Source organism: Calliphora vicina, chromosome 4 (genome assembly GCF_958450345.1).
Source record: "Calliphora vicina chromosome 4, idCalVici1.1, whole genome shotgun sequence".
NCBI classification, from domain to species: Eukaryota; Metazoa; Arthropoda; class Insecta; order Diptera; family Calliphoridae; genus Calliphora; species Calliphora vicina.
The window spans coordinates 17,647,934-17,668,206 of record NC_088783.1 but is presented as its reverse complement, the minus strand read 5'-3'; the positions used below and the strand labels follow the sequence as shown (position 1 = coordinate 17,668,206).

The window sequence follows — 20,273 nt, the reverse complement described above, 5'->3', positions numbered from 1 at the left end:
GTTGCTTAACTCTAGCCACATGTTTTTGACTGCTAGCAACATGTTGTTGACCTCTAACAACATGCAGCCAACCGCTAGCAACATGTTTCTTAACTCTAGCAACATGTTGCTTAACTCTAGCAACATGTTCCTTAACTCTAGCAACATGTTTCTGACCGCTAGAAACATGTTGCTGACCTCTAGCAACTCTAGCAACATGTTGCACAATTTTAGCAACATTGCCTCTAGCATAACCTCTTGCTTAACTCTAGAAACATTGCCTAACTATAGCAACATGTTGCTTAACTCTAGCCACATGTTTTTGACCGCTAGCAAGATGTTGTTGACCTCTAGCAACATGTTGCTTAACTCTAGCAACATGCTGCCTACCGCTAGCAACATGTTGCTTCACTCTAGCAACATGTTGCTTCACTCTAGCAACATGTTGCTTCACTCTAGCAACATGTTGCTTCACTCTAGCAACATGTAGCTTAACTCCTGCAACATGTTGCTTTACTCTAGCAACATGTTGCTTAACTCTAGCAACATGTTGCTTAACTCTAGCAACATGTTGCTTAACTCTAGCAACATGTTGCTTAACTCTAGCAACATGTTGCTTAACTCATGTTGCTTAACTCTAGCAACATGAGTTAAGCAACATGTTGCTAGAGTTAACATGTTGCTTAACTCTAGCAACATGTTGCTTAACTCTAGCAACATGTTGCTTAACGAGTGCTATAGATCGATGATTACTAACTTCTATTGGCCTGAGTCGGATGTTATGGACAGAAACAGGACAGGACACAGCTTAGGCGACATTGGACATTCTGTATGAGCAATTTGAGGGCATGGTCATCTCATGTGGAGGTAATGTGAACTGGCCAACGATATCGTGTGATTTGACCCCATTATACTTTTTCTTGTGGGGTAACCCATGTCATCGGTCAAATTCACCCAGATTCATGGAAAACTGGATATTTTGAATGAGAGCAATCCAGGGAAACCGCTGCGGACATTTACACTATATTATATTCCATAAATAATGGCATCGATGCTTTTAAATTGAATACAAAATGTAGATGATATCTCACACACACTTTGTTTAATTTAAATTTAAAAATACGAAGCGATTAATGAAAGACCCTTTGAAAATGGAAAATAGAGTACATAAGCATGAGACTAATGTTGTAAAATATGGATAAGCGGTTAAAAAGTTACATACAATTTAAATTGAGCGATTTTACATCAATCTCATATAAAATTTGAACTTAGAACTTCGATAAAAGAGAAACCACAGAGAATTTTAAATACAGCAACTTAAATTTTGGCATTACCAAAAAAAGAACATGTGAAGCAAGTTGAAACAAATTTGGAACGGTCAAGGACCGATGTTTGGTCGAAAATTCTGTTTCCTTTCTATTACATAATTTTTGCTTAAATTTCAAAAATCTTTATACATATTACTTAAGAGCAAATACATATATTAAATAGTAAAACATTTGTCATTGATTTACAAAAACTCCTTTTTTTAGTTCAGTCATTTGTCATTTTTGAACTGAAGCTGCTGCTGTGTAGCATAAATATTTCATTGCAAAACAAACAAAACAAAACCTCATACCCATAGTGCTTAATAAATAAATATTATAAAAAAAATTAATTCAAAACATTTCAAAATGACTAATTTCTTCTATGTATCTACTTTCATTTCTTCTATACAGCTTTTTATTTATTATATTTAAATAAATAAAGATTTGGTTCATGAACATGAAAATTCATAAATACATTCACATTTCCGGAAGACCATTAATACTAATTACACAAATATATGTAAACAGAGCCAAAAAAAAGACAAAAATCACAGCAGCATGATTGACAAGCCTGAAGTTTGTCAGAGAAGCTGCAAAAAAAAAATTAAGAAAGAAAAAAGAAATTCCTTGACATAGATTTAAAAGAAGTTAAAAAAAGCTAGAAACATTTAAGTGGCAAATTTGTTACACAAAGTAAAAATAAAATTGTTTGATTCAAAAATAAAGAAGATTGACTTTATGATGCCACAAATTGCGTAAAATATAAATACATTCCGGCAGCTTAATACACAAAAAGTAAAAATCAATAGCCTTCAAAAAGGAGGTAAAAAAATGTATTTGTATTTTTATAACATCATTATTTATTTATTTTAGAGGCTATAGGAAAAACAAAAAAATTTACTTTTAATTTAAAATTTAAAGAATTGAGTTTTAGGCAAAAGGAATATGTATCCTTTCCTTAATATAGAAAGGCCCTAACTCGTGTTTTTAAAGTCAAGATTTTTCGGCTAAATATGATACATATAAGAGCCGACAATTATCAAAATAAACGAAAATCTGGGCTTTAGTACTAAATTTCTAGTTTAGTACTAAATTTTTAGTTTACTAGATGTATTTTTTAGTAGTAAATTTATATTTTCTAGTACTAAATTTATATTTTAGTACTAAATTTATATTTTAGTAGTAAATTTATATTTTCGTACTAAATTTCCAAGTTAGTACTAAATTCTAGTTTAGTAGGTACAAAATTTTTAGTTTAGTACTAAATTTTTAGTGTGGTACTAAATTTATATTGTAGTACTAAATTTATATTTTAGTAGTAAATTTATATTTTAATACTAAATTATATTTTAGTACTAAATTTATATTTTTGTACTAAATTTATATTTTAGTACTAAATTTATATTTTAGTACTAAATTTTTAGTTTAGTTCTAAATTTGTAGTTTAGTTCTAAATTTGTAGTTTAGTACTAAATTTATATTTTAGTACTATATTTATATTTCATTACTAAATTTTTAGTAATTTTATATTTTAGTACTAAATTACTAATTTCTAAATTTATTTTCTAGTACATACTACATTTATATTTTAGTACTAAATATATCTTTTGGTAGTAAATTTTCTATTTTAGTACTAAATTTCCAAGTTAGTACTAAATTCTAGTTTAGTAGTTACAACATTTTTAGTTTAGTACTAAATGAATATTTTGGTAGTAAATTTTTAGTTTGGTACTAAATTTATATTTCAGTACTAAATTATGTTTTAGTACTAAATTTATATTTTAGTACTAATATTATATTTTAGTAGTAAATTTATATTTTAGTACTAAATTTCCAAGTTAGTATGTACTAAATTTCAAGTTTAGTAGGTACCAAATTTTTAGTTTAGTACTAAATTCTTATTTTAGTTCTAAATTAATATTTTAGTACTAAATTGTTACATTAATATTAAATTTCCAAGTTAGTTATAAATTTCTTGTTTAGTGCTAAATTTTAATTTTAGTACTAAATTTATGTTTAAGTATTAAATGTCCATGTTTAGTACTAAAATGAAAGTTTTTTTCTAAGAAGTACTTCTTTGTAATTACCATAAAACTACTAATTTAATAACGTAAGTGAAGTGTACTACCACTTTAACACATTTTACTATTTACTCTTATTATGGGGGGGATGAATAATTGTGTGATAGTCACAAGGGAATTCTAATGACCCTCAGGGAATCATTTTAATAATCAATCACTTTGAGTTTTCTCTTTATCAAAATCCACTTCTCTACCACAAAATTGACTTTACTTTATTCTTTATTTGCAAACCAAACAAGCAACAACTTTAATCCCAATTAAGGATAGACCCCCTGATGTTATGTTTTTCACATTACTTACTATTATTATTATTATTTCCTTGTATAAACTATTTTCTTATTTGCTTAGACCTCTGCAATCTTGTTAACTTAAAGGAAGCTCAATTTAGAAAATAATAAAAGTGCCTTCATCATCAATTTAATACCTCATTTACATACGTTTTTATTCACAATGTTTTTACGTTTTCTTTTTTTAATGATTAAATCAATAGAAAATCCTTCTTTGTCATCATGCAAAGGACCTTCATAGTGAATTATATACAAAATATAAGTAGCTACAAACGATTGTGTGAATGTTGCAGAATGAACGAATAAATGAAAACTGTCGTTGTGGCAACGAAAACAATCTCTGCTCTGTTGGTTTCATCTTTTTGTTATTCTTTAATTTTGAAATTAGTATTAAAGGATTTTAGTTAGAAATATTTAGTTTTGCCTTATTTAGTTTTATTTATTCATGGCTGCTTTGTTTTTCATTTCATTTCGTATTGTATTGTAGTTTCTTTAATTTTCATTTACAATGTGCATTTATCAAAATGTTAAATCCTTTATTTATTTTTAACTTAAACCCAGCAATTTTTTCGAAGAACGAAAAAAGGATTAAGGACGAATTCATGGAATTTCCTTTGTTCGGCAGGCAAGTGTACCAGCAGCAGGAAAATAAAATATGTTGTAAAAATATTGCAGATAAATTTAAAAATTAATTTTATTCAATATTTATTTGCAGGAATAAAGAGAACTACGAGTATTTTTTTTTTATTTAGTTTGAATCAACACCATTTCCTGGTTTAATATATAAATTGTAATCTTAGGGATTATTTAGGATTTTGAATAAGAGAAACCTCAAAGTGATTGATTAATAAAATTTTTGGCTAAGAGTAATGAGGATTCCCATGGGAGTATCTTATAGTAAAAGTAAGGAAATAAGTAGTGTTATGGTAATTGCATGCCGGATTGTTCTTTTGAACTGCTAGCTTTTAAACAAAAATAAAGAATTTTAGGACTAATGGATTGTCTTGCTACTAAACTGTGCTGTCTATTTGATATTAAACTATTGGGTGTATGACTTAAAAATGCGGGATTTACAATAGATGGCATATTTGTCATGTAATCTCACTTAATCATTGAACAACGTTGTTTGTTGCTTCGAAAATGTCGAATTTTGTACAAAACAAATCAATTCCCGTCATATGCGGGAAGTTTTACTTTTCTTCTTTAATTTGAAAAAAGTGCATCTGAAGCACGCCTATTGCTCACCAAAGCTTATGGTGAATGTGTTTGTTCGGTTTTAAGTTGCGAGAGATGGTTTGTGCGGTTCAGAAGTGGTGAATTTGGCACGGAAGACAAAGATCGATTAGGTCAGCAAAAAAAAGTTTGAAGACCAAGAATTGGATGCATTACTCCATGAAGATGAATGCCAAACTCATCAAGAGTTTGAAAAATCATTGGAAGCCACACAAGCAGAAATTTTAAAACGTTTGCAAGCAGGCAGGATTCATCCAAAATCTTGGAAAGAAAAGCTGCCGATCAATTATGGACCGAATTATTACATGCGATGAAAAATTGATCCATTGGGATAACCCGAAAACATCGTATGTGAAGCCCGGCCAACCAGCCGAATCGACACCATAGCCAAATATCATTGGCGCTAAGGTAATTCTCTGTATTTCGAAGGAGCTGTATTTGACCAAACCATAACAGGGAATCTGTACCGTACGCAATTGGATCGTTTGAAGTGAGCATTTTCCGAAAAACGTCCAGAATATGCGACTTCATTTCAGCTTATTGGTTTTTATATGACGAATAGCAATCTTACATGGGGTAGCACTATATGTATATAAAATTGGTTATATGTAGTACTTTAGTACCTAATTTATAATTTAGTACTAAATTTATAATTTGGTACTTAATTTATAATTTAGTACTAAATTTATAATTTGGTACTTAATTTATAATTTAGTACTAAATTTATAATTTGGTACTAAATATTTTCAATTTTGTATTTGGTACTAAATTTATAATTTAGTACTTAATTTATAATTTAGTACTAAATTTATAATTTAGTACTAAATTTATAATTTAGTACTTAATTTATAATTTAGTACTAAATTTATAATTTGGTACTAAATATTTTAAATTTTGTATTTAGTACTAAATTTATAATTTAGTACTTACTTTATAATTTAGTACTAAATTTATAATTTGGTACTAAATATTTTCAATTTTGTTTTTCAATTTCAATTTATAATTTAGCACTTAATTTATAATTTAGTACTAAATTTATAATTTGGTACTTAATTTATAATTTAGTACTTAATTTATAATTTAGTGCTTAATTTATAATTTAGTACTTAATTTATAATTTAGTACTAAATTTATAATTTGGTACTAAATTTATAATTTGGTACTTAATTTATAATTTAGTACTTAATTTATAATTTAGTACTTAATTTATAATTTAGTACTAAATTTATAATTTGGTACTAAATATTTTCAATTTTGTATTTAGTACTAAATTTATAATTTAGTACTTAATTTATAGTTTAGTACTAAATTTATAATTTGGTACTTAATTTATAATTTAGTACTAAATTTATAATTTGGTACTAAATATTTTCAATTTTGTATTTGGTACTAAATATATAATTTAGTACTTAATTTATAATTTAGTACTAAATTTATAATTTGGTACTTAATTTATAATTTAGTACCAAATTTATTATTTAGTTCCTAATTTCAATTTAGTACTTAATTTATAATTTAGTGCTAAATTTATAATTTAGTACTTAATTTATAATTTAGTAATTAATTTATAATTTAGTACTAAATTTATAATTTGGTACTAAATATTTTCAATTTTGTATTTAGTACTAAATTTATAATTTAGTACTTAATTTATAATTTATTACTAAATTTATAATTTATTACTAAATTTATAATTTATTACTAAATTTATAATTTAGTACTAAATTTATAATTTGGTACTAAATTTATAATTTGGTACTAAATTTATAATTCTGCACTAAATTTATAATTCTGTACTAAATTTAATTTTGTACTAAATTGATCATTTAAAATTTAGTACTAAATTACTAAATTATAAATTAAGCACAAAATTTTAAATTTAGTTTAATAACTAATAGCATTTGGTTTTAGTAAATTTATAATTTAGTACCCAACACTAATTTTAGTACTAAAAACTGCAGGAATTCATAAATTTTCAAACTCTTTCCAAATCCCATTAAAATTTAATACAATTTTCAATTTTTTTTTTTTTAATAAAAATGGTGTAATTTTTTTTTGTTAGTTTTCTTAAAACATAAAATTTAAGCTGAACTCACACTGCCACTGACGAACAGTGGATGATAATGGCACTCGTATGTTGACCCAAGTGGACAGTCAACTTTTTCCATTTATCTATCCATCTTAATGAGTATAATGTGTTTTGTGTAAATTGCTTTTAGTCCTTTTTTTTCCTTTGGCTCTCTTTTATATTCGTGGATTACAATAAAATGGAAAAAATCTTTATAAAAGAAGAAAAAAAATAGAAAAAGAAAACAAGCAGGAGTAAAAGCAAAAAAAAAAAAGAATGAATGATGGGGGATGTTGGTTAGATGAGCAGTAAAAGGAATAAATCTATATGTGTATGTGTGTGGGGAAATGTAATTGTGTGAATGTGTGGCTGTATAATTGTGTATAAGTGTATGTGTGTGTGTCATAATGTCGACCATAAAACATTAACACTATTGATCTTATACGTGAATGATATAAAAACTCATAAAAAACCATGTCATTATAGAGACCAGCTCAATATAAGTATCATCATCAACCACAGCCATACAGATACACAAAAACACATTTCATATCCCTATATAAGTATTCTAACCTTATATAGTTAGCAGCAGCAGTCTGTCTTCAAACCCTGTTTTCTGAAACAGCTTTCAGTGATGGCTGCTGCAAACAGCACAAAAACCAAGAATATTGAAAAGCATTTCAAAAAACAAAAACAACAGAATAAGATAGAATATTTGTAATAGAAGCAGCAGCATAATGCTGTAGTTAGTTTGGAATCAGTAGCAGTTTTATTACACGCTTCCACTAACAATCTGTCATTGTATTAGTTGTTGAAATCTCTGGCCATTTTTATACATACAACTACTTACAAAACTAAAACATATGTATGTGTGTGTGCGAGAGTATGTCCTGATATTTGTGTGTACATAGGTCCTTTGTGTTAAGGAATGTATGTGTTCGTTACAATTTGTATATAAAAAATACAACAGCTGTTTAAAACAGCAAAAAAAAAATAAAAAAAACATCATCAGCTCATATAATGTGAAATTGACAATACTGTTTGCCAGGGAATGAGAAAAACATAAAATGAAGTATGTGAACATGAGAGCCAACCAGTGGGGTCAACTTCAAAAGTTCGTCGGTCGTTTGTAAAAGAACATGCTGATTATTGTTGAGTGTATGTTGGCTCTGGGTCTTTTTTTGTCTAACAATTATTTGTGCTAATATTACAGCATATACATTAGGTGGGTACTTAATTTGCACTTTTAGGATTCTTAATGCGTCCGAAAAACTAAAAAACTGAAAATTTAAGCAAAATCGGCCATAGTTTAGATGTAGCACAGCTATGCTACCGTTGCACCAAAAAATACCTTTTCAGCTTAACTACCTTCAAAGCTAAGCTACCGATAAGTTTTAACCGTTTTGAATCGGTAGACAACTTTAGCTTAGAAAATTAAATAATGAAGAAAAATAAAATTAAAAATAGTCAGTCCTTGTATTTCATTTAAACATTGATGTTAAATATCAAATATAAAATATTTCTGAGACCAAAAAAATTTCAAAGTTTCATGCGTAACTCAAATCCAAAATTTCTACTCAGCCCAATTATGAAAAAAAAACTCCCCGGGAGTTTTTTCGCTTTTCTCATTTTTCCCATTCAAATTCTATGTTAAAAAAACGAAAAGGGAAAAAACTCCCAGGGAGTTTTTTTCATAATTGGGCTGAGTAGAAATTTTGGATTTGAGTTACGCATGATTCATAATTTTGAAACATTTGTACAATATAGATTGATTCAAAGTATTGGCCATTGTTAGATATGATACGTACCCAATTTTATGGCAACATATCACAGAGAGAGCATTCTGCATTGATCGAAACAAATAGTAGTCGGACCGGGCAAGGTCTGGATTATAAAACGGCTGAGGCAAAACCTCCCAACCACTTTATTCTAATTACTTTTTAACCGGCCTAACGTTGTCATGATGAAGTATTAAGGTCTCATGTCTGGCTGGTTAATGCTCGCTTCAAACGAGTCAAGTTCCCTGTGATGGTCTGAACAGATTTCAGCAATTCATAATAGATAAGACCCTTCTGCTCTTACTAAATACAGAGCATTTCCTTAGCGCCATGTATATTTAGCTGTGGTGTCGATTCGGCTGTTTGGTCGGACTTCGCATACGATCCCTTATGCTTCGGGTTATCGTAATGGTTCCATTTTTTATCGCCAGTAATGATTGGGTGCAAAAATGATTTTCTTTTATAGCGTTCAAGCAGTATTTCGCCGTTCAAGTTTTCTCGGCTTCAATTCGTATGGTACCAAATTTCCCTGCTTTTGAAATTGCTGCTTGAGTACACAGAGAAAACAGATTCGTGATAGCAACCGAATTTGTAGCCAATCGAATGATTCGGTTGCAGACATAGAATTTTTCGGTTTCATCAACAGTTGATAGAGAAGAATTTCGGTTGAAGCAACCAAAATTTTGTTACCGCTTCTAAAATACTGCAGCTACAACTGTAAAATTCGGTTACTATGGTAGAATCATTCGATTGGCAACAAATTCGGTTGCTATCACGAATCTGTTTTCTCTGTGTAGCTCCCAATGATATTGCTAGCTCTTGTTGAGTTTTACAACAAAACTCATAGTGTAATGACTCCAATTCTTGGTCTTCAAATTTTTTTGTCTGATCTTGGCGATCCTTGTCTATCGTGTCAAAATAATCACTTCTGAACCGCACAAACCATCACTGGCACATTGAAACCAATGAAACACATTCACCTTAAGCTTTGGTGAGCAATCGCTGTGCTTCAGCGGCGCATTTTTTCAAATTAAAGAAGTAATGCAAAACTTCCCGCATATGACGCTTTGTTAATACAAAATTCGACATTTTCGAAGCAAAAAACAACTTTGTTATTTACACTACAATGTTCAATAACTAAGTAAGAATAAATAACAGATATTTACACTTCAAAATGACCTACATATAAGTTATTAAAAATTATTGTAAATCGCGCATTTTCAAGACGAAACTTTAAATAAAATGAGAAACCAAATTTTGCTAAAATTTTCAGCGAAAATTCCAATTCAAAAACTGCTAAATAAGTACCCCCTAATATAGATATTTACCCATATATAAATTACTATTGCACTGCTAGAAAGAAGTAATAAGAAATATCAAAGGCATGAATTGATCCATATTCCCGGAATGAATTGATCCTTTGGTACTAGATCAAATGTTAAACATTTCTTTTGCAATTAATTTTCAATTTAGTCAAATTTAACATTTACTCAAGTAATATCTACCTTTTAAACTGTTTAAAACCAATCGTCATAAAGAAAGTTTTTGTGAATTACTTATGAGAAATTGCATGTCATAGTACGTGACATTTGTACATACATATATAGAGTGGAATAGATATTGAAAAAATAAAAGTATCTGGAAAATAATTTGGTATTTACGTTCCATTCAGAGCTATTTTTCAATTATTTATTTTAATTTTCATAAAACCTACAGCTTTAAATTTTCCCACAGTGTAGCCGGCTTTAAACAGGAAATGCTTGAAGTGTGATGTGCTGCTAGTTATACTACTGTTACTTCCGTTACTTTGGTGTTGTTGTCTTCACTTGGGTGTGTGTGAGTATGTACATAAATATATGTATATTTTTTTTGTTCGTAAATAACTTATAATATCAGTTGTCAAAGCAATACAAGTCATATAGCAAAACATACACCCACACTTATACTCTTAAACACACACACATACATACATTTCTTTATATGCATGTTCTCTATAAGTATGGGTGTATGTGTGTTTGTGTAAATGTTGGTAGCAAAACCAAAAAAAAAAAGAAACACAAATAACCAATAAATTAAATTTTGAAAATACTGTCAACGCATCTCATTGAAATATGTTGTATGTTACTTTCAAGATGAAAAAACAAAAAAAATATTCAAGGAAAAAAACTGTATTGAAAAGCAACCTAACTATGTAGACCTGCTGTATGTGAAGTTTAAAAGACTTTTAATGTGAACGAGAGAAGACAAGAAATTTAAAAAAAACATCTTAGGAAATTAAATTTATTTTTAAATATAATTCATACATTTCTAGGGAAAATGTGTATATTTTTATACCCTGTACCACCGCCAACCTTAAAGTATACCAATCGTATCAGAATCACTTTCTGAGTCGATTAAACGATATCTGTCCGTCCGTTTGGCTATGTATGTATATCGTGTATACTCTGTGCTCAAAGTATACTCTTGATCAAATTTGTCACATATTTCGGCACACTGACAATACCTATTTAAATTGGTTAAAATCGGTGTATTATTTGACGTATCCTCCATACGAATGTCCTCCCCAATTACGACTTTTTTTGTCATAAGTGTCTGATTTATATAGTAGTTATCTTTATAAAATTCTACACAATTAAGTTTTATAAATATAAAAACAAATGGCAATTAAAATATGTTTGCTGATCAATCCATAATTGATCATAGCTGTCTTATAAGGTTAATTTCAGAAAATCACTTTAACGAGCATAAATCTATTACAAATGTTGGTTCGACACAAAATTTAACACAATTATGTTTATTATAGAAAGAAATCACATGAGCTAATTTCATGATGATCAGTCCATAATTGATCATAGTGTTACGAAATTGTACTTGAATTCAAATATAACGATTCTAAGGGCTGATTTGAAAATAACAGTGCTGTAATAGCAAACTGTAACATATCTGTGAGCTTTCAGTTGACCATTGATCGTAAGAATGGTCAACTGAAATATTCTAACTTTGACAGTTAAAGAGCAATCTAGAGTGCAGATGGCAGTGTCTACCACGACTGCAACCTCTGCCACTATTTATAGTGGCAGAGGTTGCAGTCGTGGTAGAGTTTATCAGAGACGCTTTTCGAATAAACATCAACTGAGTGCCTTAAAGTGTTGTGTTTTTCAAGTAAATTCGTGTACATTATAAATTGTGTCTGTATTTCTGAGAATTTATAAACGTGTATAAAAAACATTGAGTGGCTATTTAATTCTGTGGTTGTTGTACATTTTGAATAAATAAAGAGTTGTTACAATTTTTAAACTACTAAACGGCTTTTATTTGCAATCAAAAGTATCCGGTTTATTTAAAGGAAATAAACTAACGTTTTGAAAAGGTTAAAACGTAACAATAGCTTACATATAAGAAGCACTTTCGAAAATACTCTGGAAAAAAGTTATTGAAATTTTAAAAGAAATATATTAAGGGTCCTCATGTAAACGCTTAAAAGCCTCGCAAACTGTGCAATCTGTGCATTTTTACACTCTCGCAAATTAAATGTCAAAAAATGTATTGAAATTCGTTTGCACAACTCCGATAAATTTGCGCGACAATTTAGACTCGCAAACTTGAATTTATTGTGCATTTGATGAATCAGCTGCTTTTGTTTACTTTTATTTATAAGAATTGTGTTAGGTCACCGTATCATATTTACTAATAATCTTTATTGTTATTATTTATAGTTATTATTCATTTGATTCATTTGTTTTATTTTCCATTTTTTATTGTATTAAATTTGTTCATATTTTTGGCTCACTGTTGTCACTGTAATTTGTTAGCATTTTTGTTTATACTAACCACTGTAACTTATTTTGGTAATGACCCGTTAGTTTTTATTATATGTTTCTCACTTCAATTCTTGTAACAAGTATGTTGTTGTTGTTCTTAAAAATGCAATATATTTAGTATTTTGTTTTTGCATACATTCATATACATATAGGTACATACTTATTAGTAATAAGTTGAATTGGTACATTGGAAGTGAGAGACAAATAATAATACATACAACAACAACAGTGTAGCCCTTATTTACATGATCAATTGTTAGGCTTAAGAACTTTAATTTTAAATAAAGAAAACATTGTCATAGTTGAATTCAAGCAAGAACCATCTCCTCTTTTATTTTGTCGGTACCACGGTCGCAATTTCTTTTAGTTTCGGTTTATATCACTGCCCAACAAACCTTTTCAGCAACATATAGACAACAATTCGAAATATACAGAATTGCTCTATATCGTTGCCGGTGAAGAAAAAGCTCTTCATCGTACATTTTGGCGCCCAACGTGGGGCTGTATTTATCCAAACTTTTGCTAAATTTGTCGTCCTGCCGGTCCGTGGTACATTCCAATTTGTTCGTTGAAGTACATCTTAAATCTACAAGTGTACAGGTCGTGCGTGAGTGGATTGTTCGTTGTTAAACAAACAAAAAAGAAAAACAATTTTGTTAAAAAAGAAACTTTGTGGTACAAACTAAAAATAAAAAACAATTTTATTAAAATAAAAACTTTTGTGAAAAATAAAGAGACAGTGTATTTAAAAACATTTTGGAACAAATTGTTGTGGCATAAATTGAACAAACATATAAATTAAAAATATTTTTGTGAGCTCTTTAAAAATAAATTTTTGTTAAAGCATAAACATATTACAGTTGCATTAATTGAAATTTAATCTAACCAAATATAAAATTTGTTGGCTCGGTACATAAAAACAGTTTTTGTGGAAAAATAAATAAAAAACAGTGACTTTAATTTTTGCCGCTTATCGTTATATACAAAAATACATAAACAGTGCGTGATTTATTTGGTTCCAGTATATAGTGTAATATTTTCTGTACATCAAAATTTTTGTCGCTCGCAATATTGTGGTACATATATAAAATAAATATATAAGGCTTGTATATAATCATTTTTTGGCGTAAATTATTGTCGTCGGTTACAGTGCTAACAAATTGTGTCTCCATTTTGTGAATTCTTTTTGGAAATTTTTTGGCTCTCCTAACCCAACTTTGTGAAGTTTTCGAGATGACTTTGGAAGAAGTTAAGCAGCAACGGGCTAATACTAAGAAAAGTATAACCCGCATCAAAAACCAAGTTGAAGCCAATGGAAGGGGTGAAGGTAAGACACTTTCGTCAGCCGAGTTGAAGTGCCGTTTGGGGATTTTGGAGTCATATTTCAAGCAGATACTGACGTATCAAACCCAAATTGAGAAATATGATCCTGATGACAATGGTAGGCCCGAAATTGAAGACTTGTACATCGCAGCGAAAATGAATATTCAAGCGCAACTTGGTGAGGATGTCCACAATACAACCATGTCCGACTCTACAATTTGTTTTCCTGTTAACAACAATAAATTGCCTCAGCTCAAATTGCCCACATTTAGTGGTAAGTACAGTGAGTACAAAAATTTTATAACGTCGTTCAACCAAGTTATCGATCGTGAGTTTGGTCTATCGAATATCGAAAAATTTAACCATTTGCTGAACTGCCTCCAAGGCCAAGCATTGGAAACGGTCAAGGCTTTCCAGATTACGAATGAAAATTACCCCAAGGCTCTGGAAAGGCTGAAAACGCGTTACGACAATAGCTCACTGATTTTTATGGAAAATATTACCACTCTATTTGAACTTCCAGCCATGTCCAAATACAATTGCGCACAATTACGAAGTCTCGTTGATAATGTTTCTGCTCTTTATAGCTCTCTTTTGTCTCTAGGCTCAGATAGTGACATTGCTAATTCGATGCTGATCTACATAGTTTTGGAAAAGGTTGATGATGAGACAAAAAGAAAATGGAAAGACTCTTTGGATTTCACTGAACTGCCATCATGGGATGATTGCTCCAAGGTTCTTGAAAGGCATTGCCAATTTTTGGAATCGGTTGACACCAGCCATACAAATGTGGCCCACCGTAAGCCTGACAATCATCAATCTGGTAAGTCCAAATATAAAAGCTCAAAAACTGGCTATTCTTTTTCGGTTTCGAAACGTGTTTGTGTTCTTTGCACAAAAACTGACCACACAATTACTCGTTGTCCTCGCTTCAAAGATATGGATGTCGGTCAACGTTTTGAAAATGTCAAACGACTTGGGCTTTGTCTTAATTGTTTGTCAAAAGGTCATCAAGTTAACAGCTGTTCCTCTACATTCAAGTGCAAATCTTGTTCTCGCTTGCATCACAGTTTGCTTCATCGGTCTCAGTCAGCTTCTAGGCCCTCGTCCCCGACTACTGAACCATCTACTTCTCGTGCTGCCTTGAATGACTCTCATGCCTCGGTCCATACTCATATGGAAAAATCCTCACCGGAACAGGTGCTTCTTGCTACTGCCATGGTTCTAGTTCGTGACGCTACAGGTCACTATCAATTCGGACGTGCTTTGTTGGATTCTTGCTCTCAATTGAATTTCATTACGGATGAATTTTCTCAAAAATTGCACTTGCCTCGTAGAAAACAAACTACAGAAGTCGCTAGCATTGGTAATACTCATAGTAAAACGAAATATAGGTCGTCAACAAATGTGAAATCTCGAGTTACTGATTTTGAAGTGTCCCTTTCATTTTGTGTCACACCTCATATTTCTTATCAACCTGATGCTGAATTAGACGTCTCAACCTGGAATTTGCCCCCAAATACTCAGCTTGCAGATGAAAACTTTTTCAAATCAAAACGAATTGACTTGCTTATTGGTACAGAAACTTTCTTTGATATTTTGTCAGTTGGTCAAATTAAACTTGGTCCGAATTTGCCAAAATTACATAAAACTCTATTTGGATGGATTGTAGCTGGTCGTTATTTATCAAACCAATCGAACGATACTGGTTCTTCTTGTATGCTCTCGATAGAAGAGGAAGTTGATTTAAAATTACAACGATTGTGGGAAATCGAAGAAATTCCATCTGGCTCAAATACTTTGACTCCAGAACAAGCTGATTGTGAATCGTTTTTCAATAATACTGTCCATCGTGAATCTTCCGGTAGAATTGTTGTTAAATTACCCTTCAAAGAATCCGCTGACACTTTAGGTCTCTCGCGAAATATGGCTCTTAAAAGATTTGCATCTCAAGAGAGACGATTTGCTCGTGACAGCAATCTCAAATCACAATATGTGAGTTTTATGAAGGAGTATGAAGATTGTGGACATATGAGTCTTGTTCGTAGTCCCCGCTTAGATGTGCCTCATTATTTCATCCCTCACCATTGTGTTTTCAAACCTAATAGTACTTCAACAAAATTAAGGGTGGTCTTCGATGCGTCCTGTCCGTCATCATCTCAAAGGTCTCTCAATGACATTCTTATGGTTGGTCCAACGATTCAAGATGAGCTGTACAAAATTTTACTTCGTTTTCGTCTTCATCGTTTCGTTATTACAGCTGATATAGTAAAAATGTATCGGCAAGTGCTTATTGACTCTTCCCATAGAAAATTCCAGTACATTTTGTGGAGAAATTCTGAAGAAGAAGAAATTCGCACTTATCAGTTGAATACAGTTACCTATGGAATGTCTGCTGCTCCCTACCTAGCCATTAAAAGTCTTCACTATCTCGCAGACCAGTACATGGACCAATTCGAACTTGGTGCAAAAACTATAAAGTCATCATTTTATGTTGATGATTTTATCGGTGGTGCAGATTCAATAGAAGAATTGACTAAAATTAAGACAGAGGTGAATGAAATTCTAATTCGTGGTTCGTTTCAATTGGACAAATGGCACTCAAATCATAGAAGTTTTCAAGACGACAAAACTATAAAAGATCTAAATATTGATGAATTAGCTGTGACCAATGCTCTTGGTATTACTTGGGATCAACAAAAAGATGTATTTCTATTTTCGTTTACACCTAAAGTTCAAATTGATGGAAAAATCACCAAAAGAACAATTTTGTCGCTCTCGTCATCACTTTTCGATCCCTTAGGACTCTTAGCTCCGCTTATTATAAAATCCAAAATCATCATGCAAGAATTGTGGATTCTCAAAATTGGCTGGGATGAATCTATCCCTCAAGAACTACATTTGGCTTGGGAATATTTTGTTTCTGATCTCAAAACGTTAAATTCCCTTGAAATCCCTCGTTTTTGTCTCGCTGCTGAATCTCAATCAGTTCAACTTCATGGCTTTTGTGACTCATCAATTCGCGCTTATGGATGCTGTTTCTACTTTCGTGTTAAAACTAATTCAGGAAATGTCTCTGTTCGTCTTTTTACTGCCAAATCTAGAGTTGCCCCGACGAAAAGAAAATCATTGCCAAAACTTGAACTATGTGGCGCACAACTTTTGGCTAAATTATACTCTAAAGTCAAAAATCTTTTCGCAATACCAAATCTTGAAGTATTTCTATGGACAGATTCTCAAATAGTTCTTCACTGGTTAAAGCAACATTCTTCTACGTTATCCGTTTTTGTTGGCAACAGAGTATCGGAAATTCAGGATCTAACTACTGGCTGTATTTGGCGACATGTTCCAACGCATTTTAATCCTGCTGATATCGTGTCTCGTGGTTCAACTGTAGAAGAACTCGCTTCATCTATCTGGTTCAATGGACCAGCATTTCTCACTCTCAGTGCTAGTAAATGGCCTCCTAATAAAATAGATCAACTATCCATAGAAAATCAACAAGATATCGACCGAGAAAAACGCAAAACTGTACTCTCCCTGGAAGCAACATCTAATTACATTCTGGATTCGGTTGAAAATTATAGCTCATATTTAAAAATTATTCGTATTGTTGCGTGGATGCTCCGTTTTTCTCAAAAAACAAAAACTAATATTTTCCATTCTGATTCTTTACAGCCCCAAGAATTAGAAAACGCCTTGCTCAGAATAGTTTTTAATCTACAGCAACATCATTTTCAAGATGATATACAACGAGCTCTGAAGAAAAAAGATCCTCAAGGTGCACTAAAGTGTCTCAATCCCTTCATCGATTCATCAAATGGATTCAACTTGCTCAAAGTCGGTGGTCGCTTGGAATTCGCAGCAATTTCTGAAGGTCAAAAGCACCCTATAATCTTGCCCAGCAAAAATCATTTCGTCGACTGTTACGTGCGTCATCTACACATCAGCAACTACCACGCAGGACCCAAGGCTTTAATGTCGTTAATCCGCCAGAGATTTTGGATCATCAATTCAAGAAACCTATGTCGTCGTATCGTTAATTCGTGCCCACAATGCATTCGTTATCGTCCAAGGTTGCTTCAACAAATGATGGGCAATTTGCCCGTAGAACGACTTAACCCTTCAAGGCCTTTCGCCAGATGTGCTGTTGATTTTTGTGGTCCAGTAAACACTTACCTAAGAATTAGAGGGAAGGTACCATACAAGACATATATTGCTGTTTTTGTTTGTCTCGCAACTAAAGCAGTCCATCTAGAAGTTGTATCAGACTTATCAACAGATGCCTTTATTGCTGCTCTTAAAAGGATGATTGGACGAAGAGGTCTACCCACAGATATATTCTGTGACAATGCCACCAATTTTGTTGGTGCAAACTCTAAGTTGGCTCAACTAAAATCGTTCCTTTTTGATCCTAAAAATTCCAATTTTATAATAAATTATTGCTCAAATCAATTTATTAATTTTCGCTTTATTCCCCCTAGGGCACCACATTTTGGCGGATTGTGGGAGGCGGCCGTCAAATCGGCCAAGGGACACCTAACCAGGACCCTCGATAACACAAGGCTCACATATGAGGAACTTGCAACTGCAATGATTGATATAGAAGCAATTCTAAATTCGAGGCCTATTTCGCCCCTATCATCCGATCCCAGTGACTTTGAAGCCCTTACACCAGGCCATTTCCTGATAGGCGCTCCCTTACGCAGTTTGCCAGAACGTGATGTCCCTCCAATTGAAATCAATAAACTTGAGTATTGGGCCCGAATAAGCGCCATAAAACAACATTTTTGGAAGAAGTGGTCCCACGACTACATAAACGAGCTCCAGACCCGCAATAAATGGACTAGCACCAACTCAAATATTTGTACTGACTCCCTAGTAATCATTAAAGAAGATAATTTACCACCGCAGCGTTGGCTCATGGGTAAAATCATCAATATTGTTCGTGGTAGAGATGATCGAGTTCGAGTTGTCGACATCAAAACAACAAAGGGAATTATACGTCGCCCTATCCACAGACTGGCTTTACTATTTTCTTGAAAGTGTCCTTTCAATGGGGCCGGAATGTTAGGTCACCGTATCATATTTACTAATAATCTTTATTGTTATTATTTATAGTTATTATTCATTTGATTCATTTGTTTTATTTTCCATTTTTTATTGTATTAAATTTGTTCATATTTTTGGCTCACTGTTGTCACTGTAATTTGTTAGCATTTTTGTTTATACTAACCACTGTAACTTATTTTGGTAATGACCCGTTAGTTTTTATTATATGTTTCTCACTTCAATTCTTGTAACAAGTATGTTGTTGTTGTTCTTAAAAATGCAATATATTTAGTATTTTGTTTTTGCATACATTCATATACATATAGGTACATACTTATTAGTAATAAGTTGAATTGGTACATTGGAAGTGAGAGACAAATAATAATACATACAACAACAACAGTGTAGCCCTTATTTACATGATCAATTGTTAGGCTTAAGAACTTTAATTTTAAATAAAGAAAACATTGTCATAGTTGAATTCAAGCAAGAACCATCTCCTCTTTTATTTTGTCGGTACCACGGTCGCAATTTCTTTTAGTTTCGGTTTATATCACTGCCCAACAAACCTTTTCAGCAACATATAGACAACAATTCGAAATATACAGAATTGCTCTATATCGTTGCCGGTGAAGAAAAAGCTCTTCATCGTACAAATTGTGTAACTTTGGAACAGAATGATTGTATTAAATGACATTGTGTATGAAAACATTAACGAACAGCTAGAACATAAACAAAGTCCTCCAAACTATGTATACCACCGTTTGTTCCAAAGATTTAACTTTCATTCAACATTTTAAAATTAAAATTTATACAATTTGAAAAAAAATTATTAAAGCTTTTGTTGAATTTATGTATTTTTATTTGACAAATATAAATTTTCTGTATAAACTTGCACAAAATTGAAAAGGTGGGTTCATGAAACATGTCGCGCAAATTTGCCCATTGGAAACTTAAGCGTTTAAATGAGTACCCTTATTGTGCTCATATGCTCAGTGTAGGGTATTATATGGTCGGGCTTGAGTAACTATTCTTCGTTACTTGTTTTTAATGTAAATTCATTTTAGTGGAATATATCTTTTATTAATGATATTTACTTATTTATTGATTATTTTAAGTAGAGTTTCGTGTTTGGTTATAACCGAAACCTCCAATTATCCTTCGGATTACGCGTTTTTCTTTTAAAACTATTGGCTATATGAATTAAAAACGCAGTATTTACAATATATGGTGTATCTTTTGAAGACGATTTTTCTTTTTAATAACTTTTATGTCATTTTGAAGGGTACATATCTGTCATTTATTCTTACTTAGTTATTGAACATTATAGTCTAAACAACAAAG

The 20,273-nt window shown here is 31.4% G+C and overlaps 1 protein-coding gene across 2 annotated transcripts; it reads left to right on the top strand.

Annotated features, from left to right (window-relative positions):
- The first annotated feature begins 13,786 nt into the window (after positions 1-13,786).
- LOC135958979 (uncharacterized) lies at positions 13,787-19,088 on the top strand. 2 transcript variants are annotated; one of them, XM_065509932.1, is made up of 2 exons: positions 13,787-14,151; positions 17,556-19,088. In XM_065509932.1, exons 1-2 carry the CDS (start codon positions 14,062-14,064, stop codon positions 18,918-18,920), a joined length of 1,455 nt encoding a protein of 484 aa, XP_065366004.1. In that variant the 5' UTR covers positions 13,787-14,061; the 3' UTR covers positions 18,921-19,088. The 2 variants fall into 2 exon arrangements, with proteins under 2 accessions (XP_065366004.1, XP_065366005.1); XM_065509933.1 differs by having other exon boundaries at positions 13,787-14,700.
- Positions 19,089-20,273: the final 1,185 nt, after the last annotated feature.